At 46.2% G+C, this 18,295-nt stretch overlaps 1 protein-coding gene across 1 annotated transcript in view; it reads left to right on the forward strand.

Moving 5' to 3' along the window:
• Positions 1–18,295, forward strand: part of rxylt1 (ribitol xylosyltransferase 1) — a 49,542-nt gene that overhangs the window by 20,980 nt on the left and 10,267 nt on the right. The window contains exon 5 of the mRNA XM_086009428.1: positions 728–898. Coding sequence (XP_085865554.1) covers positions 728–898 — 171 coding nt within the window. The remainder of the gene's footprint in view (positions 1–727; positions 899–18,295) is intronic.

Here is an 18,295-nt window from a genome sequence, read left to right on the forward strand (position 1 = left end):
TGCCTCTGACTTCCAGCAGTGCCCCTCTCACCTTCCAGTCGGGGTGGGTCTCGGGACTCCACTGCAGCACGGTGGCATAGTGGTTAGCACTGTTGCCTCACAGCGCCAGAGACCCGGGTTCGAATCCGGCCTCGGGCGACTGTCTGTGTGGAGTTTGCACATTCTCCCCGTGTTTGCGTGGGTTTTCTCCGGGTGCTCCGGTTTCCTCCCACAGTCCAAAGATGTGCGGGTTAGGTTGATTGGCTATGATAAATTGACCCTTAGTGTTAGGGGGATTAAATACGTGGGGTTACAGGGATAGGGTGGGACATGTGTTGGTGTAGGGGTTACGGGGATCGGGTGGGATATGTGTCAGTACAGGCTCGATGGGCCGAAATGGCCTCTATCTGCACTGTGGGGTTTCTGTGATTTCTGTGATATCTTCCGACTGCAGAGGGAGAGCGCTCTGCCACTGTCTAATTACCAGTTCAGTATAAAATGGATAAAACACACCTCATGGGGGAAGGAAAAGGCATGCTTGAATTTTAATTGAGGCTGAAATTTGACCTTTAAAGACTCTGGGAGTCCAGCCCTCCATGGTGCAGACTGCCAGGTAGCACGTTACATCAATGTTATCACTTGACCTTTTAAGTAAACCGGAACTTTGTGGATCAAAACATATTTTGAAAAAAAAATATTCATATGTTCCAAGGAAGATCGAATAATTACACTGTCATTCTTATTTCAGCTACAGGAACTTCCCAATTGTGGATCTCAACAACCTAATGTTGCATTCTTCAAGGCCATACTTGTGTAACTTCCTCGGAACTGTCTACAAGGGCTCCTCCAGGGAAATCTTGCTGGATGTGTTGAAACAGGAAAGACTCAATACAATGTGTCTTATCTCGGTTAGAGAACAGTAGGTCTTTTTCTTTGTGTACCTCATTCTGCTTTTAAATGGCAACTAAATAGCTGCCAACGTTTTAGTAACTCTCTTTCTGTAATAGAGAGACGTGCCGTCAGGATTTCTGGGAAGAGGCCCGAGCCTGGGAAGATTAAGGACTCTGCCGAGTGGTTTGTGTAAAGCAAGCCATTCAGTAATAGGGAGGGAACAGTGGATTATATGTATGTTCACTAATATAGTACAGGAGGAGCATGGGCGGGGAAAGGTCAGCATGTATTGGGGCTGGGCGTTACATGAATAGCAGCTGTCAAAACCTAACCTCACTTCACTTCAGGTAGCTTCATACTGAGGCAAGCAGGAAAGAAGAAAGAAAGACTTGCATTTATATAGCGCCTTTCACAACCTCAGGATGTCCCAGTGAAGTACTTTTGAAGTGTATTTACTGTTATAATGTAGGGAAACATGGCTCCAATTGGCGCACAGCAAGCTCCCACAAACAGCAATGTGATGATGACCAGATAATCTGTTTTAGTGATGGTGTTTGAGGGAGAAACATTAGCCAGGACACTGGGGAGAACTCCCCTGCTCTTCAGAATAGTGCAGCGGGATCGTTTCCGTCCACCTAAGAGAGCAGAGTCTTCCCCTCGCACAGCTGACCCTTTCTCCCGCTTTCAGAATTCTCGTTCTACCTGGTAAAAAAAGTTGACACGGCCCTTGACCGTGTCCGTTCTATCTCCCGCACTTCTGCCCTCACCCCTGCCCCTCCCTCCCGGAACCACGATAGGGTTCCCCTTGTCCTCACCTTTCACCCCGCCAGCCTCCACATTCAACGGATCATCCTCTGCCATTTCCACCACCTCCAGCGTGATCCCACCACCAAACGCATCTTCCCCTCCCCTCCCCTTTCAGCATTCCGTAGAGACCGCTCCCTCCGAGACACCCTAGTCCACTCCTCTATCACCCCCAGCACCCCTTCCCCTTCGCCCGGCACCTACCCGTGTAAGCGCAGGAGATGTAACACCTGCCCTTAGACCTCGCCCCTTCCCACTGTCCAGGGCCCCAAACACCCCTTCCAGGTGAAACAGCGATTTACTTGTACTTCTCGCAATCTAGTATACTGTATTCGCTGCTCACGATGCGGTCTCCTCTACACTGGGGAGACCAACGCAGATTGGGTGACCGCTTTGCGGAACACCTCCGTTCAGTCCGTAAGGGTGACCCCGAGCTTCCGGTCACCTGTCATTTCAATTCACCGCTCCATTCCCACTCGGACCTCACCATCCTCGGCCTCTTGCATTGTTCCACGGAAGCTCAACGTAAACTCGAGGAACAGCACCTCATCTTCCGATTAGGCACTTTACAGCCTTCCGGACTCAATATCGAGTTCAACAACTTCAGATCATAACCTCGGCCCCTATTGCATTTTTATATTTTTTATCCACACTTTTGGTTTGTGCCTTTTCCTTTTTTTCTCTCCCACAATGCAGCTGTCTCTCACTCTGCCAGCGCATTTCACACTTCATCTAGAACCATCCTTTGTCTCTTTACCTGTCCTATTACCATCTCGTCTCACCTTGTATATCTCTTAATGTCTCTTCTTTCATCCCCTCCCCCATTTCCAAGCCCCCAAACTGCCTTTTAATCTGTTTCATTTCCTGCCTTTCTTTCTCAGTCCTGTAGAAGGGTTTCGACCCGAAACGTTAACTCTGTTTCTCTCTCCACGGATGTTGCCTGGCCTCCTGAGTTTTTCCAGCGTTTTCTGTTGTTATATTAGAGCAGACCAGTTCCGGGTTTAACGTCTCATCCAAAAGACGGCACCTCTGACAGTGCGGCACTCCCTCAGTGTGCACTGGGAGTGTCAGCCTAGATTTATGTGCTCCAGTCTCTGGAGTGGGACTTGAACCCACAACCTTCTGACTCTGAGGCAAGAGTGCTGCCCACTGAGCCACAGCTGACCCTGTGATAGGAAGGAGATGGGAGCACAGAGGCTGGTTCCGGCGGTGGGCCAGGAATTGAGCAGCAGAGAGACTGGCAGCCAACATATACCAAGAGCAGCTGGGGCTTGGCAGGAGTGATGCACACTGTTCCCCCTAAGGTGATCCCTGAGCTCCCGCACAGTTCAATTGAATTGCTGCGTAGAGAGCTGGAGCGGGGGAGGTGCCCAATACACACTGGCCCCGGGAATCCAGACAGTTCTTTGTGAGTCTTGCGACCTCAGAGCCGATCTAAATTGCAGTGTGTGTTCCAATGGTTGATGGGTTGCTGTGTAACGCCGGGAGGGGTTTTGTTTTAGACATAGACATAGAAGATAGGAGCAGGAGTAGGCCATTCGGCCCTTCGAGCCTGCTCCGCCATTCAACGAGATCATGGCTGATCATCCAAACCCTAGCACCCGGTCCCTACACCGACAGCCATCCCACCCAAGCCCTATCCCCGTAACCCCACGTATTTAATCCCCCCTAACACTAAGGGCCAATTTTTATCATGGCCAATCAACCTAACCCGCACATCTTTGGACTGTGGGAGGAAACCGGAGCACCCGGAGGAAACCCACGCAAACACGGGGAGAATGTGCAAACTCCACACAGACAGTCGCCCGAGGCCGGATTCGAACCCGGGTCCCTGGCGCTGTGAGGCAACAGTGCTAACCACTATGCCACCGTGCTGCCCTGTTGTCTCCTTTGAACTTTGACCTTTCAGCTGGACAGCGGGAGAATCCCCTGCACAGTAATTATTTGCCTTTGCAGCAGTCTCTGCCTGCTCCCGGTATACCGGAGCCGCGCAGTATCCAGTTGGGCCACCCTTTCGTCGGCTCCATGCAGAGGTCAGGGGATCAGTTGTTGGCCGGTGGGGTAGGATAGAAAGGGGAGAGAGGGAAAAGACTGGGGTGGGTGGGGAAGAGAGAGCGAGAGACTGGAAAAGAGAGTGAGAGACTGGAAAAGAGAGAGAGACTGGAAAAGAGAGAGAGAGACTGGAAAAGAGAGAGAGAGAGAGACTGGAAGAGAGAGAGAGAGAGACTGGAAAAGAGAGAGAGAGAGAGACTGGAAAAGAGAGAGAGAGAGAGACTGGAAAAGAGAGAGAGAGAGACTGGAAAAGAGAGAGAGAGAGAGACTGGAAAAGAGAGAGCGAGACTGGAAAAGAGAGCGAGAGAGACTGGAAAAGAGAGAGAGAGAGACTGGAAAAGAGAGAGAGAGAGACTGGAAAAGAGAGAGAGAGAGACTGGAAAAGAGAGAGAGAGAGACAGGAAAAGAGAGAGAGAGACTGGAAAAGAGAGAGAGAGAGACTGGAAAAGAGAGAGAGAGAGACTGGAAAAGAGAGAGAGAGAGAGACTGGAAAAGAGAGAGAGAGACTGGAAAAAGAGAGAGAGACTGGAAAAGAGAGAGAGAGACTGGAAAAGAGAGAGAGACTGCGGGGGGAGAGAGACTGCGGGGGGAGGGAGAGACTGCGGGGGGAGAGAGACTGCGGGGGGAGAGAGAGAGACTGCGGGGGGAGAGAGAGAGACTGCGGGGGGAGAGAGAGAGACTTCAGAGGGGGAGGTGGGGGGGAGAGTTGGGGGGGAGAGAGTGGGGAGTGGCATGCAGGTGCAGCAGGCGGTTAAGAAGGCAAATGGTATGTTGGCCTTCGTAGCGAGAGGGTTCGAGTACAGGAACAAGGATGTCTTGCTGCAGTTGTACAGGGCCTTGGTGAGACCACACCTTGAGTATTGTGTGCAGTTTTGGTCACCTTATCTGAGGAAGGATGTTCTTGCCATGGAAGGAGTGCAGCGAAGATTCACCAGGCTGATACCTGGGATGGCAGGAATGACATATGAGGAGAGATTGGGTCGATTGGGCTTGTACTCGCTGGAGTTTAGAAGAATGAGAGGGGATCTCATCGAAACTTATAAAATTCTAACAGGACTAGACAGACTAGATGCAGGAAGGATGTTCCCGATGGCGGGGGTGACAGAACCAGGGGTCACAGTCTAAGGATAAGGGGTAAGCCATTTAGGACTGAGATGAGGAGGAATTTCTTCACCCAGAGAGTGGTGAACCTGTGGAATTCTCTGCCACAGAGGGCGGTGGAGGCCAGTTCATTAAATATATTCAAGAAGGAGTTGGATATATTTCTTAAGGCTAAAGGGATCAAGGGATATGGGGAGAAGGCAGGGACAGGGTACTGAATTTGGATGATCAGCCATGATCTCATTGAATGGCGGAGCAGGCTCGAGGGGCCGAATGGCCTACTCCTATGTTTCTATGTGGGGGGAGAGAGAGTTGGGGAGTGGGGGGAGAGAGGGTGAGGGAGTGGAGGGGGAGAGAGTGGGGGGAGAGAGAGTGGGGGGATGGAGTGGGGGGGGGGGAGAGAGTGGTGGCGAAGAGAGAGACACTGGGGATTTTGAACGATTGGCTGAAGTGAGTAGCATTGCACAAACATGCAACCATGCTGTTGAGGGCTGGGAGGATTCGCATATTAATTTTTATTGACTTTTAAAAATTTCATTAAGATGTTTATGAAGAAAACCAAAAAAGGGGAAAAACACAAACCATTTTAATTTGTCTGTCATTCTGTAGTCCTAACAAGTCCCAGGAATAATGTAAATATAGATTTCCCCTTAAACATTTAGTGGAGTGTTAATAGAAACACGAGTTATGTAATGATGTATAAAAATTGCAGGAAGCTACTTTAGAAGAAACTACTATTTGTTTATTAAGAATGACACAGAAGATACTTTAGTTAAACTGATAATGTACAATTCTGATTTGGTATAAATGTTTGAAATAGAAGATTAAAAATTGAGGGTACAAAGAAGTTTGTTTCCCACTATTTAATTGGGAAGTACCTAAAATAATTCAACACTTTTCATGATAAGAGCAGGGATTAATATTGTGGAGAATGTTTGAGAGAAAAACATTAGAAGCGAAACTCGTAAATTTACGTCAACATATTAGTAAACATTTCCAAGTCAGTCTGATTGGTTCTCCTGTCCAGGAAGAAAGATGAATGTTTATTTCTGTTAAATCATAGCTTTTCCTGCTTTTTGTTTTCAATGTGGTGACGCAAATTGTGTATGTGTTTTTCTGCATGTTTGTGCAATGCTACTCACTTCAGCCGATCGTGGGTAAGTGCTGCATTTCTGACCTGTTACATGGCGGGTGTGCTGGTTCAAGAAGACCACGTTTATTAATGGAAGTGATTGAAGTTGGAAATATGGATACCCGTTTTTGTTCAATTCTTTTTAATACTGTGAACTAAAGAACTACAGCACTTTATATTTGTTGGTTGTCTGTTTGCATTGTGATTAATATTCTAATCACTTATGTGGACGTGCAGCACCTCAGCACCATAGGAAAGCCGCTGCTCCTGCTGCTTGTGCAGCCACTATTATAGTGACACGAGGGATGGGCTAATACATTGAAAACTTTAAAATTAATACAAATTGCATGAATAGATATGCCTCTTTCACCTTGGATTTTTGGATTGTTTGTCGATGCATAACCGTGTAACTGAGTGACATTTCTGAAGTGTTAATGCTTTATTATGCAGTTCTTTTATATCCCAGTCATTTCTGACAAGTAATTTTAAAAAAAATAGAATTTGTACATGACAAACTAAAAGCTTTTAATTAATTCTACCGTAAACAAACTTGCAGAATGGGCAAACGAATTTCAGTATAGGTAAGTGTGAGGTGGTGCATTTTGGTAGGAGGAATAAGGAAAATAAGAATCTAAATGGAGTAGAGGTGCAAAGGGATCCGGGGTATAGATTCACAAATCATTAAAAGTAGCAACGCAGGTTAAAAAAAGCCATAAAGGTGCAAATAAAGTGCTGGAGTTAATTTCTAGAGGAATAGAATTCAAAAGCAGTGAAGTTATGTTAAACTTGTAGAGAACCCTGTCTGATTGTCTCATGATTTGAGACGGTGGGGTGGCAATATGGTATTACTCTATATATGCTTTTAAGTGGTTGCTGTTGCTGTCGTTGTTATAAAATCTGCTCGCGGATGAAAAGGTCGCACTCAAGGGAGCTTGTGGCCTGCTCAGTACAAAAAAAAATTAGAGGGAGCATTGGCGATGCACACATTAAAAATAAAAAGTACTCATCTGACATTCACACGTACACTTTACAGCAGGGGGTCACTAGTTCACAACCAGGAGAAGGAACCCTGGCTAACTTTTTTTTTAAATGAGCTGAGTGGATGTGGAAATGTTCTAATAACCCACGATGCCTCCTTCCACCTCCTCTCCCTCCTATAATGTAACTTTAAACGGAGGTGGTATAAACAGTGTAAAAATATATTAAAATCCCAACAGTAAATACACACACAATTCCGATACATTTTCTGCCCTCCGTGCCACCTCATTGAACAGCACGTCTTGATAGATGTCCTGCAGCTCAGCCGTGATCTTTTCCTGGTATTCCCAGGCCATCTGCTGTTTATTTTTTTCCCGGTCTTGTTTGCTCGTTTTCTCCTCGGCGCTGGAAATGATTCCTAGCTGACACACACCTTCCGCTTCCAACAGTGCTCTCTCTTCTCTCCTCCCCGCCCAAGGTATCCACAATACCACTTTGACTGACATCAGCAGCAACTGATTCAAGCAAAAGCAGTACCATGGATACTTCATGTCGATCTGACTGGAGGGGATAGTGCTGCTGGAAGTTGGAGTGTGCGCTCCTGCTGTGAGATAAGGGAACACTGTACATTTTATTTCTTACCGGCAGATTTTTCATTTGCCAAAAGGTTTATTGATGGTAAAGACTTTTCATTAATAGTGCTCACTTCAATCATCTATGACCTTGTTGGGACTGAGGCTGGGAGAGAATGACAGGGTGATGATTTCAAGGTGCTGAAAACAATAAAAGGATTCGATAGGGTAGATAAAGAGAAAGTATTTTCTCTGGTGCGGGAACCCAGAACAAGGGGGCATAATCTTAAAATTAGAGCCAGGTCCTTCAGAAGCAAAATCAGGAAGCACTTCTTCGCACAAAGGGTACTATAAATCTCCCCCCAAAAGGCTGTAGGTGCTGTGTCAATTGAAGTCTTCAAGACTGAGAGCGATAGATTTCTGTTGGGTATGGGTATATGGAACCAAGGCAGGTAACTGGGGTTGAGGTGCAGATCAGCCATGATCTAATTGAACAGGCTCGATGGGCTGAATGACCTGCTCATGTTCCTATTCCTATATTCCTAAATCCAGAGCTTGATGCTGCTGCCAGAATGGTGGTAAGACTGTGCATTGCTATCATATGAACACTTCTGATGTACTTACATGTGTTCTTTCGATGTCTGGCCTCAGCTCAGCAGGGCCGTGGAGTACAGAGGTGTGAGTGGGAATGAAACTGTGTGGTACCAGGGGAGCATGTACACCAGGTCAAGGCTGTTGAGGTCAGGGAGGGTTATTTTCCATTATGTTAAGGAGAGAGTAGGTTGTTGGAGTGCTTGGAAGGTGGGAGATATTAGGTTGTGAATTATTTGAATTTCTTTGTGTTTGTTATGCAATAAATGTTATTTTTAGTGGTGCAGGTAGATGAGGGAGCTGTCAGCCGTGGCTAAGTGGGTAGCACCCTTGCCTCTGAGTCAGAAGGTTGTGGGTTCAAGTCCCACTTCAGAGACATGAGCACAATAATCTCGGCTGACACTCCAGAGCACCGCACTGTCGGAGGTGCCGTTTTACGGATGAGACGTTAAACTGAAGCCCCGTCTGCTCTCTCAGGTGGACGGAAAAGATCCCATGGCACTATTTCGAAGAAGAACAGGGGAGTTCTCCCCGGTGTCCTGGCCAATATTTATCTCTCAATCAGCATCACTAAAAACAGATGATCTGGTCATTATCACATTGCTGTTTGTGAGAGCTTGCTGTGTGCAAATTGGCTGCCGCGTTTCCTACATTGCAACAGTGACTACACTTCAAAAGTACTTCACTGGCTGTAAAGCGCTTTGGGACGTCCTGAGGTTGTGAAGGGCGCTATATAAATGCAAGTCTTTTATACTGCCTGACACAGATTTATCATTGTTTTCTTGTCCATTCCCATTGGTTGAGCCTCTCTCACATCTCCCACAGTCCTGTGAATGGAATACCTCAGACCAATCAGAGATGGCTCGGCCTGATCCACAATCACTATTGGATATACAGCGAAAAAAACATTTATTATAACAGAATAAAAGAAAGTATTGGTCCACTGAAAAGTGATGGTGGGAAGCTGGTATCTGGGTACAGAGGAATAGCAGATAAATAATTACTTCACATTTATCTTTACTCGGGAAGAAGAGGGACATTTGCGCAAGTCAGATAACAGATTTTCAGCAAACGCAGAGCAGGAGCTAGTTAGTCTGCAAAAAATGTATATCATTAAAAGATTAGATGCTCTGAAAATAGACAACTTGCACCCATGTGTCTTAAAGGTGATGAGGACTGAAATAATATTTTTGTAAGTTTGTTAAATTCAGTGGAGATTTTAGAAGATCAGAAAGTAACCTGATTTTTTTTTTAATCTACCTGAAAACTATAGTTCGGTGCACTTAACATCATTTTGTAGGAAACATTCTTTCAAATGATCTTGAGAGACCTGGTGTAGATAATTTGCACAGATTTGGGAAAGGAAGGCCATGTTTAACCTCACTGACATGGCCAATGGAGGAAATGCAGTTGGTATTGGATACTTTTGCTCTGTTGGTAGCATGCTCACCTCAAGGCCCACTCCCAAGACCTGAGCACATATTCTAGGCTGACAATTCAATACAGTACTGAGAGAGTGGTGCATTGTCAAGGTGCTCTCTCTTGATGAGACATTAAACCAAAAAACAAACACCATTCGAAGACGAGCAAAGAGTGCTCCCGGTATCCTGACCAACATTCCTCCCTTAACCAGCATCACCAAAAGCAGATTAACTGGTCATTTATTCCTTCGCTGTTTGTGGGATCTTGCTGTGTGCAAATTGGCTGTTGAATTTGCCTACACAGCAGAACGACACTTCAAAAGTACTTGTTTGGCTGTGGAGTACTTTGGGACATCCTGATAACATGAAAGACAGTAGATATGAAAGTTTGTTCTTAGATTTTCAAAAAGATATTGATTAGGTTCCATACTAGCAATGAATGATGAAAGGAGTCACAGAATATGGGGTAAAGCATCCTCCTGCAAGGTACTGAAGGAATTGAACTATGATTGGAGTGAATCAGCATCTTGATGAGAGGGCAGCACGGTGGCATAGTGGTTAGCACTGTTGCCTCACAGCGCCAGGGACCCGGGTTCAAATCCGGCCTCGGGCGACTGTCTGTGTGGAGTTTGCACATTCTCCCCGTGTTTGCGTGGGTTTCCTCCGGGTGCTCCGGTTTCCTCCAAAGATGTGCGGGTTAGGTTGATTGGCCATGATAAAAATTGGCCCTTAGTGTTAGGGGGGATTAAATATGTGGGGTTACGGGGATAGGGCTTGTGTGGGATGGCTGTTGGTGTAGGGACCGGGTGCTAGGGTTTGGATGATCAGCCATGATCTCGTTGAATGGCGGAGCAGGCTCAAAGGGCCGAATGGCCTAATCCTGCTCCTAGTTTCTATGTTTCTATGTTCTACAACCTTCAGTCATTGCTTGTTTTGTTCCTGTTTCTACAACAAGGAGTGAAACACTGGGGTAGTGTCTTTGTTTTCTGAACAAGCTTCATGCTGTTTCTTTGCATATGAATGGTAATTGTGAAAGTAAACTTGTCACAATGGCCGACTCTACTTTGTCATCTAACTAGAATGAATTGACATTACAGGAATTGTTACAGAAAGGTTAATGTATAGATTGTCAGTTCCCTGTATTAGTGTCTTAAAACCCTTGGTCATCAAACTGTGACTCACTCACTAATTACTGTAAGTTGTATCCTCTTGAAATTTTCTAGCCCCAGAGTTTGGATGTTGATGAGTTGGATGTGTCAGAGATTTATCCTCTATGGTCCCCAACATTTAGAAGAGGTGTGAACTAATATAGCAGCAGTGAAATCACCACATTCTCTCAGGTTTTGATACCACATAACCTATGGATTATGTTAAGTCCGTGAATGATTGAGACACGGACTAGCAGGAGAGAAACAAACAGATCTTTACTGGTGAAAGGCATAAACGAATCTAACAAAACAGAGGCTCTCTAGCGCCTTTTATACAGGGGTGGTCACTGCCGGTATTGCAGTCTGAGACCAGTTATTCTCTTAAAGGTACATACACAACAATTCCTCCCCTTTTAGATAAACAGTACATAACATTCATTTAACACTAATGATAACGAATTACAATCACAATTACTGTTGCTAGATACATTGGTTAAGTTTAAGCAATTATAAGTTCAGTCTTTGAGGAGGCTTCCTGATTCTGTCTGGATAACGCCTCTTTGGGATATCAGGTTCTTCTGGCAATGTTGAGTCGAAATCAATGTCGTTGTTTGGTTCATCTGCTTCCAATATTACCGGTTCTGCGGTAGCTGCAATTGGAACGTCGATTTCATTACCAGGTGTATCAGATCGTGGTGTGGAGTTGACGTTTTCCAGTGACTCTAGAATCTGGTCAGCATGGCGTCTTACAATGCTCTCCCCAACGTCCACGGTATACATGAGAGGTCCTTGTCGTGTACAAATCGTTCCTGGCTGCCATTTCTCAGTGCGGTAGTCCCGGGCCAAAACTGGTTGACCTATCTTAAAACTCCTGGTCGGCCTTTCATTCATATTCTGAAACTGCCTGTTCTCCACATCTCTTTGGACGTTTGGCTTAACCAAATCCAAGCGGCATCGTAGTCTTCGATTGAAGAACATGGCTGGAGTTTGGTTGGTAACCGCATGTGTCGCATTCCGGTAGGCAAACAAGAAGTTGTCCACCTTGTGTTGTAGGGGTATATCTTCATTACACATTGCCTTGATAGCCTTCTTGAATGTTTGGACAAACCTCTCGGCCAATCCATTAGTGGCTGGATGATAAGGGGCAGATGTGTAATGCTTAACACCATTGTTCTTTAAGAACCTCCGGAACTCTTCAGACACAAACTGTGGTCCATTGTCAGAGCAAATCTGTTCAGGCAGCCCATTCCTGGCGAATATGGTTCGTAAAACTGCGATAGTTTTTTCCGTGGTGGTTGAGGACATTTTTATTACCTCTGGCCACTTTGAATGTGCATCCACCGCAATTAAAAACATCGAGTCCATGAAGGGACCAGCAAAATTAATGTGCACCCTTTGCCATGGGGATGAGGGCCACTCCCATGGATGCAGAGGAGCTTGTGGTGGGGCGTTTTGGACCTTCTGGCATCCTGCACAGCTCTTGGTCATCTCTTCGATTTCTCTATCGATTCCCAGCCACCACACAAACGCTCTGGCTAAGCTCTTCATTTTTACCCCACCCAGATGACCCTCATGAAGCTCATTGAGCACTCTATCCGTCAACTTAGGTGGAATTACTACTGTGGATCCACACATCAAGGTTCCTCTGCACACTGACAGCTGTTCTCTTCTTGACGAAAATGCTGGCAGCAGTGGTTCGCCATGTGCTGGCCATCCCTTCACCGTTAAATCATAGACCCGTGATAGTGTCGGGTCATTCCGTGTTTCCTTTTCTATGTTTGCATTCGTCACAGGGAGACATTCGACTATGGTCGAGTGGAATAACTCCATTGGATCCACTGCAAGGTCTTCTTCTTCCACCGTCGGCAACGGTAGACGTGACAATCCATCAGCATTTCCATGCTGTTTAGTTCCTTTGTACTCGATGTCATATTGGTGTGCCCCTAGGAAAAGGGACCATCTCTGCAGCCGTTGTGCTGTCATTATCGGTACGCCCTTCTGAGGGTTGAAAATGGAGACAAGACGTTGATGAACGGTTAGTAGAGTAAATTTTTGACCGTGCAGATAGTGATTGAACTTCTTCACCCCCCACACTAGGCTGAGGGCCTCTCTGTCAATCTGGGCGTAGTTACGCTCGGCAGAAGTTAACGAGCGTGACGCAAAAGCTATCGGCCTCTCTGGGTTGTAGTGAGCCAATACTTCCTTCGAAGTGATTAAGTCCTTACTCTTCTGAAAAGCACGTTTACAATCATCGCTCCATTTGCATGCTACCCCCGTTCGTAGCAGGGCGTTCAGTGGATGCAGAATTGTCGACAAATTCGGCAAAAACTTATGATAGTAATTCACCAACCCGAGGAATGACCTCGGTTGCGACACATTTTCAGGCGCTGGGGCCTTAACAACCGCTTCAATTTTGTCAGGGGACTTATGTAACCCCTCTTCATCAATCACGTGGCCACAATACGATATCTGTTTCTTAAAAAATTCGCACTTGGGGCGGTTGGCTCGCAGCCCATGTTCCTGTAGTCTAGTGAGCACCTGTTCTAGGTTGTTAAGGTGTTCACTGTCATCGTCACCTGTTACAAGGATGTCGTCCAAGTAACACTGAGTCCCCGGAATCCCTTGCAGGACTTGTTCCATCGCTATTTGCCATATCGCCGGAGCCGATGCTACTCCGAATACCAATCGATGATATTGGTAAAGACCTTTGTGAGTGTTTATCGTGAGATACTTCCTAGAGGACTCTTCAACCTCCATCTGCAAATATGCTTGTGCTAGGTCAATTTTTGTAAAACGCTTCCCTCCAGACAGTGAGGCGAAGATGTCTTCTATCCTTGGAAGAGGATATTGTACTGTGTGAAGGACAGGGTTCACCGTCACCTTGAAATCCCCACAGATGCGAATCTTCCTTGGCTCTCCGGACTTATTGCTTAATGTTTTTTTCATGACAGGAACGATGGGTGTCGCCCACTCGCTCCAGTCGACCTTAGACAACACGCCCGCCTTCTCCAGATTCTCCAGCTCTGCCTCGACAGCTGGACGAATTGCATATGGTACCGGTCTCGCTTTGAAAAACTTGGGAACTGCATTCTCTTCTATTTTTAACGAGGCGGTTACGCCTTTAAGCGTGCCCAGTTCTTGTTGAAATACCTCTTTGGCGTTAGCTAAGATTGTTGACAATCGTCCAGGAGTGACGTCTTCATCTTTTTTACCGTCCAACGTCATTGCATGAATGGAATGCCAATCTAAGTTTATCTTCCTGATCCATTCCCGTCCCAATAACGGTGGTCCACCATTTGGCAGTATGTAGAGATACAATTTCCGTATTTTCTTGCCATTGTATTCGACAGGCACCCTTATTTTTCCTCTGGGGTATAGTTTTTGCCCCGTATACGTCGTCAAGACGATGGATGTCTCTCTCAAGGGTATGTGTGAAAATAGCCGCTCATAGTCTCGTCGATTCATGACAGTTAGCGCTGATCCTGTATCCAATTCCATTTTAACTTGGGACCCTGCTATTGTGAGGGTGACCCAAATGGTTCGGTGATCCTCTTTTGCGATTACATTGTGAAGTTTGAGACAGCTTAATCGCCTGTTCTCGGATTCACTATCGCTCATCTGGTCTTCGGAACTACTGTCCGTCATCTTTTGTACTTTCTTGTACGGTTCCTTAGTAGCCTTTTTGTTGTCGCTGGTCTTCTTCCCAGACCTACAAACTCGTGCAATGTGTCCAATCTTCCCGCATTGTCTGCATATTTTGTCTTTGGACCAGCAGTCCTTCTGGTCATGGTTAGTTCTGCCGCAGCGATAACATTTTGCAAATCCCCGTGTCATTTCGTGGGTGCTGTATTCCTGTGGTTTTTGTTGAATTTCTGCAGCTCCCCTGGCTGCTGCTTCATACGATACTGCCACGCTGAAAGCCTTATCTAGCGTCAGCTCTTTTTCTGCGAGTAACTTCTTCTGTGTTCCTTCACTCAGGAGTCCACAGACGAATTTGTCCCGTAGGGTATCTGCCAGTCCTGCTCCGAACTGGCAGTGCTTTGATAGCTTGCGTAGTTCCGTAAGATACTCAGCATTGCTCTCATCTTTGTGCTGAGTTCTCCTGTGGAATTTAAATCTTTCTGCTATCAACAGCGGTGCAGGGTTTAAGTGCTCCTGTAGAACAGCAACAATTTCGTTAAAACTCTTCGCCTTCGGTTTGGCTGGAGTAATCAGGTCCCGCAATAGGCCGTACGTTCTAGCGCCCATTAAGTTTAACAAGACCGTTGCATTTTTCCCCTCCGCTATATCGTTTGCCTCGAAATATACCTCTACTCTTTCCACATACGTGGTCCAGTCCTCTAATGTATTATCAAAAGCAGTGATATAGCCAGTCTTCGGCATCTTGCGAATCTAAAATGGCGCCGCCCGCGCTTTGCCTTCTTCTCCGATTTAACAAAATGGCGCCTCCCGCGCTTTTCCTTCTTCCCTGCTGTTGTTAGCGCTGCTTTCCACGGTTTCCTGCGCGTTAATATTAATTCGTTTTCTTTTATTATCTTCCCGTCGTGGAGCGGACCCTCTGGAACACTTCCCTCCCTCTTCTGAGGTCCGAACGCTGCCCAGCTTCGAAACACCGGCCGCGCCCTGTATGCTCCACCCTCTCTCTCTTCTTGCTTCCCGACTCGCTGCCCGGCCCCGTTGCAGCCCAGGAAGGATCAGAGCACTACCTGCCACCAGCCCAATTAGCTGGGAAACCACGGACCGAGGAACCCAGCCTGGCTCTGGAAAGTCGCTCCTGCAAAGCCTTGAACCCGATGATTGACGGTCGACGCCCGTTCCTCGAGTTTCAATGGACTCTTTTTTTTTCTTCCGACCTTCAACGTCGTCGGAGCTGCTGCTGAGTTGCAGGTAAGTTCTTTCTACCTTGCCGCCAGTGTTAAGTCCGTGAATGATTGAGACACGGACTAGCAGGAGAGAAACAAACAGAACTTTACTGGTGAAAGGCATAAACGAATCTAACAAAACAGAGGCTCTCTAGCGCCTTTTATACAGGGGTGGTCACTGCCGGTATTGCAGTCTGAGACCAGTTATTCTCTTAAAGGTACATACACAACAGATTACATTGGTCAACTCCATGAATCCTGGAGACAGCAGGTTTTAAGGACAGTTGCTGGAGGAAGCTTTCAATCATCAGTTTAGGCTAGATTTGAAAGGATAGTATGTCACCCAACCACCCCACTGTTGTGTCCAATTCTCTGTGTAATCTCTTGCTCTCTCTGCCAACGGTCACTTTCTTCATTTCTTTAAAGAAAGACTTGCACTAATGCAAGCACTTGTCTCGAGTATCTCAAAGTGCTTCATTGCAGTGCATTACTGCAATGAAGAGTCTAACCACCGCCACTTGACATTCAATGGCATTACCATCACCGAATCCCCCACCATCAACATCCTGGGGGTCACCATTGACCAGAAATTTAACTGGACCAGCCACATAAATACTGTGGCCATAAGAGCAGGTCAGAGGCTGGGTATTCTGCGGCGAGTATCTCGTCTCCTGACTCCCCAAAGCCTTTCCACCATCTACAAGGCGCAAGTCAGGAGCGTGATGGAATACTCTCCACTTGCCTGGATCAGTGCCGCGCCAACAACAGTCAAGAAGCTCGACACCATCCAGGACAAAGCAGCCTGCTTGATCAGTACCCATCCACCACCTTAAACATTCACTCCCTCCACCACTGGCGCACCGTGGCTGCAGTGTGTACCATCTACAAGATGCACTGCAGCAACTCGCCAAGGCTACTTTGACAGCACATCCCAAACCCGTGACCTCTTCCACCTAGAAGGACAAGGGCAGCAGGTGCATGGGAACACCACCACCTCCAAGTTCTCCTCCAAGTCACACACCATCCTGACTTGGAAATATATCACCGTTCCTTCATCGACGCTGGGTCAAAATCCTGTAACTCCCTCCGTAACAACACTGTGGGAGTACCTTCACCACACGGACTGCAGCGGTTCAAGAAGGCGGCTCACCACCACCTTCTCAAGGGCAATTAGGGATGGGCAATAAATGCTGGCCTTGTCAGCGACGCCCACATCCCAGGAACGAATAAAAAAAATGTTTTAATTTACTGTAAAGTGCAGTGACTGTTATGTAGGCAGACGTGGCAGCAATTTTACATATCTTTCTTTCTCTGCACGGATGGACTGTCATCAGCCCCTGGTGTTCCTCTTGCTTGTTGCAATACATCATCTAGCCGTGTTCTTCTTTGCCCCCCTCTGGAGCAATGCTACCAACTTTTCCATTTGTCATTCTTCTCATCTTAATCTGCCTCATTAATTATCCTTTCTCCTTATGCTAGTTCAGGGACCTTCTCTAGTCTTTCCAGTCCAAATAATTTTCAACCTACTCTGGCTCGCCAGAGCTCACAGTCTCCAGTCTTCTTTCTTAGTAATGAGGGTCCATTGCTATTGACCATACATAACACTTGTTACATGTCTGATTTATCAAGTATCTCTTATAATCGCTCTTGTTTTTGTAGTTAATACCAAATCATTAACCTACCTTAGGTTGTTTGTGTAGAGGTTGAGTTCAAGATATGACTCATCCAACCTGTCGTAATGAACTAAAGAATGAAAGTTGAAAAAACTGGATTACATAACACAATCTTACCTCACTTCTCGTGTTTGTGCATTTTGGTAACCTGTTATCAGCTCTTATTGTTGCTTGTAATTGCCAGTAAAGATTCCTGATTAGTCTCATATCTTTCCCATCAATTCCGACTCTTTGTAGCACACCGCAGGACATCTATTAATTTTCATCCAGCAACATTAGTCTCCTCATTCCTCCCTCTTGGCTGTTCCATTGGGGTTGTAGTTTCTTTTCTTTTACTACTGTATTGTCAATCCTTAATCCCCTTCCCATCAATGCTTCTTGCTTTCAGGTTTGTCTAAGTGTGACATGTACATTTATTTTTTCTCTGGAGCCTCCTTTACTAAACTTTTTTGGGCAAATTTGAATCATCCCCAGTAGGAACATAGGAACAGGAGTAGGCCATTCAGATCCTCGAGCCTGCTCCGCCATTTAATGAGATTGTGGCTGATCTGCGACCTAACTCCATATACCCGCCTTTGGCCCATATTCCTTAATACTTCTGGTTGACAGAAAGCTATCAATCTCCGATTTAAAATTAACAATTGGTCGAGCATCAATTGCCGTTTGCGGAAGAGTTCCAAACTTCTACCACCCTTTGTGTGTAGAAGTGTTTCCTACTTTTACTCCTGAAAGATTTGGCTGTAATTTTTAGACTATGCCCCCTAGTCCTAAAATCCCCAAACAGCATGAATAGTTTCTCTCTGTCTACCCTATCTGTTCCCCTTAATAACTTGAAAACTTCGATCAGATCACCCCTTAACCGTCTAAATTCTAGGGAATAAAACCGTAATTTGTGTAATCTCGCCTCGTAACTTAATTCTTGAAGTCCGGGTATCCTCCTGGTAAACCTACGCTGCACTCCCTCCAAGGCCAATATATCCTTCCTAAGGTGTGGTGCCCAGAACTGCTCCCAGTGCTCCAGGTGTGGTCTAACCAGGGTTTTGTACAGCTGCAGCATAACTTCGACCCCCTTGTACTCTAGTCCTCTAGAT

This window comes from Somniosus microcephalus, chromosome 16, assembly GCF_052327205.1.
Source record: "Somniosus microcephalus isolate GS21.2 chromosome 16, FLI_Smic_1.0, whole genome shotgun sequence".
NCBI classification, from domain to species: domain Eukaryota; kingdom Metazoa; phylum Chordata; class Chondrichthyes; order Squaliformes; family Somniosidae; genus Somniosus; species Somniosus microcephalus.